At 53.7% G+C, this 8,308-nt stretch overlaps 3 protein-coding genes across 3 annotated transcripts in view, besides 1 other annotated feature; 2 read left to right on the forward strand and 1 right to left on the reverse strand.

The window, feature by feature from the left end:
* Positions 1-529: 529 nt before the first annotated feature.
* Positions 530-3,541, reverse strand: EKO05_0009390 (uncharacterized protein; the record flags this gene model as incomplete). Its single annotated transcript, XM_038941902.1, has 8 exons — positions 530-596; positions 646-1,008; positions 1,058-2,189; positions 2,238-2,795; positions 2,990-3,111; positions 3,163-3,264; positions 3,318-3,358; positions 3,407-3,541. The coding sequence occupies 8 exons, from the start codon at positions 3,539-3,541 to the stop codon at positions 530-532; spliced, it is 2,520 nt and encodes an 839-aa protein (XP_038795980.1).
* A 2,262-nt stretch (positions 3,542-5,803) lies between these two features.
* EKO05_0009391 (uncharacterized protein) lies at positions 5,804-6,964 on the forward strand (the record flags this gene model as incomplete). The annotated part of the gene is made up of 1 exon (XM_038946768.1): positions 5,804-6,964. One exon carries the CDS (start codon positions 5,804-5,806, stop codon positions 6,962-6,964), a length of 1,161 nt encoding a protein of 386 aa, XP_038795981.1.
* A 514-nt stretch (positions 6,965-7,478) lies between these two features.
* Positions 7,479-7,508: a tandem repeat.
* A 241-nt stretch (positions 7,509-7,749) lies between these two features.
* Positions 7,750-8,308, forward strand: part of EKO05_0009392 (Phosphatidylethanolamine N-methyltransferase) — a gene marked incomplete at both ends in the record, with an annotated part of 3,189 nt that continues 2,630 nt past the window's right edge. The window contains 2 exons of the mRNA XM_038941964.1: positions 7,750-7,933; positions 8,004-8,308. The exon at positions 8,004-8,308 is cut by the window's right edge and continues 371 nt beyond it. Of these exons, the coding sequence (XP_038795982.1) occupies positions 7,750-7,933; positions 8,004-8,308 (489 nt within the window). The remainder of the gene's footprint in view (positions 7,934-8,003) is intronic.

Here is an 8,308-nt window from a genome sequence, read left to right on the forward strand (position 1 = left end):
GTTAACCATGATTGGCTCCAGTTCGCTAAAGTCAAAGTTGCGTGTTGGCGGAGTCGAGTAGTCGAAGTTGTGCGATGCTGGTACGAAGCGAGCAGCGGCGCGACCTTTTGAGTGAAGAGGGGGCGTGCTTAGATAGTCCTTTCGCCGCGTGTAGTCGCAGTGAAGTACGATGGAGGGTCAAAAATGGCACATGGCTGGAAAATGTGGGGCAAAGACAAGTGGCAGGGTTCATTGGTGCCTGCCCAGGTTCTGCGCCTCAGGCAGGCGCACGTTGAGAGGAAACGACTTGGTATTGCCGAGACGTACTATAGGTGAATGTAAAGACACGTGGATTTGGCAAAGAAATGAGAGGATCACATATCGTAATGCTTGTTGCCTTTGCGACGACAAGTCCTCGCACTTTGCGGTGAGCGCGATGCGTTGCGGTCGCTTGCAGCCTGCTGTGTTACTGCAATACCACAAGGCGGATGACAGCAGACATCTGGTACCTAGAAACCACACTCCATGTATTGGCGGCAAGGCCCAGTCTCTAGAGATCGGCGACCACGCGGGCGCCAGCCCAAACGTATGGATAGTTGCGCTGGTACCAATTCACGCTGTCATGTGTTAGCGCGATCTCACTTATTATTGCCTGTGAGCACCTACAAGGTCTTGCGGCCTGCGACACGCGGTATGGTCGCCCAGGATCCACCGAGCGTGATGTTGTGCTTCCCGTCAAAGAAGTCGGCTGTGTAAGCTGGGTATAGCTCCATTGGCTCGAAGCCAACATGCTCCGCTAGCACAGTACTGGTCCACTCCCAAACACCACCAAAGTCAGATTGGCCGCAGAGCTTACCACCTCTTTCGGCTACAGAGACAGGGTGCCAGTGTTTGAAGCCGACGTTCGTTCCCTCCAGGTCGATGAAAAGATCGTGTGGGCTGAGAGTGGATCCACTGGCTGCGCCAGCATCGCCATTTGACAAAGACTTGGATGGCGGCGACTCATCGACGCCATTGTTGATTAGATGTCTTTCGGAGATTAGCGTATTGTCCTGCTGTTCGCATCTGATGCACCTACCCGTTCACCGCTGGAATAGTGTTACCAAGAGCCTCAAGCTCCTTGTTCTTGGATCTGTCGACATAGCTGTAGATGCTTCGCGCCTCTTCCATAGTAGGTATACGCCCGCCCATCCACTGTGCGCAACCGGCCACTTCGTCGTAAGAAGCGACCACTGGCCAATCGAGCGCATACTTGAGCGGCACTGTACCATACACCGTCTTGACGAACTTTCCGTCGGTAAGAGCCGACAAGCCATTTTGGAAACCGTTGATGACACTGTCTCTCTTGTTTGCAATGCGGGCTGCGTCGCTTAGGTGCTGTTGCTCACACCATGATGCAGGGATCTTCTTCTGGTCGGTCTTGGTGAGATAGGCTGCATACTCGCCGTTGGTGATGGGGCGAGCTCTCGCACGAAATGATTTCACGTGAGCTGAGCGGGAGGGTCGTTCGTTGTCCCAGCCAAAGTATCGCTTAGTGGTCTTGTCGTTGTCTGAGTCGTTAAGACCAATAGTGATATCTGCCTCGGGGATAGTAAACCACTCGTTCTCGACTGCAGTCGCTGCTGAGTACTTAGCGAGAGCTGCAAAGTCTGGTATCGCAGTGCCGGGAGGAGGCAAAACCCTGTCACTCTGAACGAGCATGTAGAGGAGGGTTTCCAGATGCATCGCCTCATGCTCAAAGCCGAGCCACATAGCGCGTGCAACGCGGGGATTGCTCTCCACAGCGCCAGATGTGTAAAGATCCTCCGCCTTTGCACGTATCGCTTGTTGGTGCATCAAGATTTCGTCGAGAGGGGGCCATGAGTCAGGGATCTCGGAATGTGCGTGGCATTTCTCGGGATCATCGACGTCTGGGTCGATGCCACGCTCAAAGATCTGCCAGAAATATGCAGGATCTGAAGCTTTGCCGTCAGTTGCTCGAGCCATATGGATATCGAGGAAGGTTGGGATATGACCCAAGTAGAAGATGCAAGCGTTGCGCAGATTGATAGGCTTGGACAGCAGCTCTTCTTCTGGTATCATCCGGCGGGTGACAGCATCCCAAGCCTTCCACAACTCGTGCCATTCGGTGAGAGATGGTACTGGCTGCGCAGCGTATGTGTCCGGCTTCATGGGGAAGAAAACTGCGGGCTTGGACACAAAGTGAAGACCTGTTATGAGTTAGATGAAGAGGCCGTGGGTCGGCAGAAGACACTTACCATAATCGCCCCTAGTGTTGGACCACACTGTGTTTTCCGCAAGACCAGCACCCTCCCAGAGTTCCAGAATCTCTTCTCGGCTATACTTGTAGCTCTCCTCAATGCGAATCCGCTCACCCTTGGGGATCTCAACACCTTCGGCATTGACATCTTTCAGCGGTACGACGAAAGCATGATGACGCCCAGCCTTCACATCAAACTCTCCGATGACCTCCCATTCATCAAGCTTGAAGGTCTCCTTCTCCATGAGTTGATTCGCGTGTTTTAGACCGTTGAGAGCAAACTCGTGTGTCACGCCTTGACAGTCGTTATAAGCATGATAGACACGGCTAGGGTCTTTGCACGAGTCGATACCGATAAGCATAGTGTCACCAGTCTTGATAGCATCGCCAAAACCGGCAAGGAACGACGCTGCCTCATGTCGCTTGAAGTTACCCAAGCTGGATCCGAGCCAAAGGATGGTCTTGGGCTTATCCTTGACGCTAGATGACTTCAGCCACTCCAATGCATGGTCATAGGTTCCATGCAGTCCGAAGCATCTCACGTGCTTGTAGCCCTCTACCAATCGTATTAGCGCGGGCACATGAGATGTGTACAGGGATGTAAGGTCTGCTGGCTGGCTGCGTGGTATAGACTGGGGTAGAGCAGCGGAGTGGAGCTGCAACGGAATGCACTTTTGATGTCTCGGCTCCGCAGATCAACACTGCGTCTCCAACGTCGTACTCGAATACTTCAACCAAGTACGGGCTTACCTGTGGGGATCTCAGAGAAAGTCCTTTCTAATTCTGGTAGAGACAGGTCGACAGCGTAGTATTCCACGTCTTTCCCCAATCGGTCGATAGCTTGCAGCAGGATGTTGACCTTTCGAAGGTTCCTACAGTGCTTGTTAGTTCAGAACTGTGCGAGTCGTGCGCTCCCTACACACCCACTGCCGAGCTCGACTATGACCGATCCTGGCTGCACACGGCGTGCGATCTGTACGGCACATGCTTCCAACACTTCGATTTCGGCATTGGTAAGGTAGTATCTATGCAATTCATTAGCTTCACGAACATGACTAAACACGGCAGACATACGTACTCGTCAAGGTACGTGATCTTCTCAAAGAGTCGCAGCCCGGTCTTCAAACATTAGCACGGGGCGAGTGGGAACGAAGATGCAACGCTTACTTCGTCGTACAACAACAAAGTAGGCAGTCTCTTTTCCCCTCCGTCCTGTGGCTTGAGGCCCTTTTTGATGTCCGATACAATGTCCAAGTCGGTGGAACCGACACGGATGTCGATGATCTTCGTATTGCCGACCATGATCCCGTGGAAGTCTGAATGTGGTCTAGTTGGCTGGTTTGGTAGTCTCTGAAGGAACCGTCCGCTCAGTTGATTCGGTATACAGTGATTGTGTGATAGGTACTGTACTTATACCCTATGACGAAGTGCAAGGTACAGACAGGTAACTGGGATATTTTGCTGTGGAGTACCAGATGGTGGCGGGGCTGGTGTGGTCAGGTTGCTGCAGGTAGTGCCGTCACTAATTGGTCAGGAATAGTCTTCTGCACATCAGCAAACTGGGTGTTCTCACGGCTGGCAGCGGTACGTCGGATGTGCTGACACTTGTCCCAAGTGCCGCGCTTGAATTTCTCATCATTTCGCGCCGGCTCGTCGCTGCATGAGAGAGCCAAATGCATGATGTAATGACGGCGTTAGGCTCGGAACAAGTGGAAACGGTCGCCATATTGATTTCGACCCCCGCATCTAACAATGTCGAAAGCCAAGGTCCCGAGGACATCACCTGCTACAAAGACTGCCAACTTCACCCCTAGATTGCAAGAAGCCGGCGTGAACCGTGTGAATAATCTCCATATACCGAGAATGTACCTGCCAGATAGGTGGACTGAATGCGGGGTCACTGGTAGGATAGAGGTTAAAAAATGCCGCTTCATCGTGATAACTCCCATGAGCAGTACAGAATGAGAGGACACAGTGATTGAGAACAAGTCGTGGTTCGAGCTGCTTAGAGGTCAGGGCGTATATATCGACGCGTGGGTACGGAATTCCTGCGCACGTCATCCTCTCCACACGTGATTGTGCACGCTCTCTATGAACATCTTCAGATGTGTCCATGCCGTCAACAATAACAACACGCGGCATCGCGGCAGATAGCATACTTTGGCACTGTAGTCGTTTTCGTTGTCTTTGCGCTCGATGGCAAAGCGACGTTTCGGTGTGTGACGCTCGAAGATGGATCTGCAGGGCACGGCAAGGGTCGCTGATTTGATGGAATGATTGCCGTCACCAAAACCCTCTGCTATGATGACACTCGACAGAGAGACCAAGACAGATCTCGCACATACTGTGCACCCGTGATCTACTCAAGACGGACATTTGGTAATACTTAGCAGCTGCCGTTCGAGCCAGGCCGAATGACAATGACCACCGTGCTCTCGTAGCGAGCTTGCGCTCGGTGCACCTCGTCTGCTTCGGGTTTTGGTGGCTTCCACACATCAGACGTTGTCCTCGCCCCTTGCAGACTGCCTGCCCTCCACAATTCCAAGACGCGGTCTCTTCCTCTCGTCCAGCCTTTGGATTTGGACAGGCAGCATATTGTTGCCTAGTCCTTGTCTTGTGCTGCACCATCTGCATGTAAGGCGACAAACCGACTTCCTTCAAGCCGGAGATGAAGAAGTCGAGCGTGTAGGTTTGCCGGCCGCACGAACAAACAATGAAGGACGTCTCACAGCCAGGGTTGACGCCATGATGGCGCTTAATACCGTATGGCAGGTAGAATTCGTACGTTCGACCACACTGGCGGGAGAGGTACACCGACACAGAGCTCATGTGATTTTGCTATATTCCACCAAAGAATTGACGAAACACCCCCCTCAAATCTCATGTCAACGCAAAGAATTTCCAATGATAGGTCCTGGTCACTCTCTGTATCTGAAGTTGACCTGCCACCAACGACAGCTTCAACACAGATTGAAAGCAAGATCCTCTCAGATGCCAACGAGCAACGAGTAGAGCGAACAGCTCCTTTGTGTTCGATTTGGGAAGCTGTCATCAATACAACACCAGCATAGAGTGGACGAATGACACTTGCCACTACTGCTCGAACAAGAAAGCGCCACAGTAAATCCTCTGGTTCCCAAAGTTATGCGCCCTGTTTATGGGAGTCCGAAATGTAGAGCATTAACGGAAAAGATTCATCGCTATTCGATCACGAAGGAGCTAACGTCACCGCACTTGAGTCTCTTATTGTCATTGTTCCATTGGGCCGCGGAGAGTCCTCGTCTCATTTGGGATGATCAAAGAGGTACAGCAAGCAGTGGACACTTCTAGAAGGTGTGTGGCTTTTATTTATCACCGCTTAATGCTTCTCATCAAAGGGCCACTGCTTGGCTTACACGTTCTAGGGCTAGTTGGACCTGGAGTGCAATGCACTGGGTAGCCGGAGTCTATGTCACTGGTTTATAACCCTGTCTCAGCTTGAGACCATTTGATTGTTGAACCTGCAAGATCTAACCTGACTCTTACTTTCACATCCTAGGTCAGCATTCTTACACTATACTCACCATGCGGGTTGAGATGCACCCGCTGCCTTGTGTTTATAGCCGGCCCAACGAAGCTTCCTTATACGCCCTCCACAACGATGAACGCCTCGTCTACATCTCCTACGACCTGATCAGGCTCCATCAAGAGAAGAACGTTCTGTCGAAAGGGCTTGCAGACTGCGTCACGTACCTGAAAGCGCTGCGCGAGAAGCAAGCCAACCATGCATGCAGAATCAGCGCGATGCCAGTTGCATCGCAGAAGAAGAGGAAGAGGATGCAGCAGACTAGACGCCACCTTGACAACGAGATCAAGAATCGAGAGAGAGATGAGGAGGCGTTCCTCGATAATCTACAGACTTGCGAGGCCAACATCTTCCTTACGAACATGAAAGCATACCACGCGGGCAACGCATCACATTATGCAACTGAACTCGCATCACATTATGTGACTGAGCTCGCATCACATCATGCAACTGAGCTCGCATCACATCATGCAACTGAGCTCGCATCACATCATGCAACTGAGCTTGCATCACATCACGAAACTGAGCTCGCATCACATCACGCAGCTGAGTTTGCATCTACGCCAACTCCATCTGCTCCGACGCTGTGCTCCTGCTCCGAATCGGAGAGCACGGATCTTACCTGGGATGGCTGGACTGACGAGGCTGCGGCTTCGCCGTTGCAGAAGCGGAGCAGCAATCCTCTCTTCGTTGACGACGTTGCTCCCGATGCATGCCTACGAGAAGCCAGGCGCTCGTCCGTGCTTGCCAAGCGGCCTCCTCGACTGTCTCGAGACGCAGCCGAGCTACCCGAGTCGATCCCGGTGCCGCCGAACACAGGGCAGTGGCGGATGACATGCTCATCCATGCTCGATGCTGCTGCAGCCGTCTTCCGACCTAGCTGTGGGAGAGATCCCGCCGCCCAGCTCAGAGGTTGTTCCGAGTCCAAGTTGAACGTGTCCAGCACCTCGATTCCTATGGCTACGAGCTGTGCAGAGCTCGTGCAGAAGCGACGTGTCACTGCTGCAGACACTCCTCGCACTCTGCGTGGGTCGTCCATTGACGGCCGACCCGTGTCAGCAGATGTGGCTGATCGGATAAGTCGCAGCACGAGCCCGCAGCAAAGTCTACAAGAGGCAAGGAGACGGCAGATGAGCAGGCAGAGGACGAAATCGGTTTAACGGAGGTTGTTCCTTGCGGGTAGTCCTGATGTGGGACAGGACGGCAGTTGGGTAGCACGACTTGTTCCATGAATCCATGTAGGTATTGTTGGGGCGGGTGTTTGCGATGCATGTTTCCATTGGTTGCCCGCAGTCTGGCTGGCATGGCACGCGCAACTCAGGCTTGGATCGCCTCGAGCGCCGAGCGGTGAAGTCGACGAAAAGGAGTGACGGGAACGCATGGCCTGTGCATGTGTGAAGGGGTTCATCTGAGTAGGTAGAGCAGTCGGTGTATCAATGACAAGCCAATGGGCCAGTAACGCGCCGTAGTGTGTGAGTGTGTGTCAGTGTGATTGTGCGAGCGTGCGAGGTTCCTTGGATGCCGCGGCCAGAGTGGCAGGGGACCATGTCGGCTTCGGATGACCGAGTGCCCCACATGCCCATCTTCACAAACAGCAGGCTGAAGACGACGACATGGCCTTGCTCGACACGTGTGTTCAACATCAACACGATTGCTAGAGTTCAACACTCTACGCTCCTCTCCTCTCCTCTCCTCTCCTCTCCTGCTCATCTTGCCACCCGTGTCTCGCCGATCGGCGAACCGAATATCGGGCATCGCGTGGGAAAGCGTGGTGCCTCCACAGCCCGCAGCACCCCAGCATCGGCTGCAGCCCGAAGCCAAACCTCGCATAGCGTCGAGCACGCACACGTGTTAAGCGCGGCTTAAATAAAGCGAAAGCGTCGACCTACCGCTCCCCAGCTTCGCGCACCCTCCATTGCTCTCCAGAGCCGGTACCTTGTTCAACATGACGGATGTCGGCAATGGCGTAGAGGCCGACGGTAGCCAGCTCAGAGAACGACCGACAGCTAAGCCGCTGCACCTGCACGACTCTGACCTGGCGAAGCAAAAGGTCCTTGAACTGAATGAGCAGGAAGACAGAAAAGACGAGCGCGAAAAGAAGACGTATGGCCGGACGCCCAGTGGCACGGGTGAGTAGGAACGATTGCGGTTCAGCAGGAGCCTGGCTCACAGGCTAGAATCCATGGCTGATGTGGACAGTCTTCATTGTGCCGCACACCCACGACATGGTGTCGCAGCTGCTCTCGCCCTCGCAACCAAAGAACGTGTCCGACCTAGGGGTCCTCGCTGTGCTCGCAGGCCTGATAGCCACGCTCTGCCTACTGCCCAAAAGCGCCCGCATCCCCGTGTTCGCCGTCCTCTTCCTGTTCTGGCGCGCTGCCTACAATGCAGGCATTGGCTGGCTTCTCGACGTCCAGTCCAAGCACAATCGCCTCGTCCTGTGGGCCAAGAACTCGCGCGTCTTTGAGAACCCAGAGACGGGCAACAACCCGCACCCAGCCCTC

Source organism: Ascochyta rabiei, chromosome 16, assembly GCF_004011695.2.
Source record: "Ascochyta rabiei chromosome 16, complete sequence".
Taxonomy (NCBI): domain Eukaryota; kingdom Fungi; phylum Ascomycota; class Dothideomycetes; order Pleosporales; family Didymellaceae; genus Ascochyta; species Ascochyta rabiei.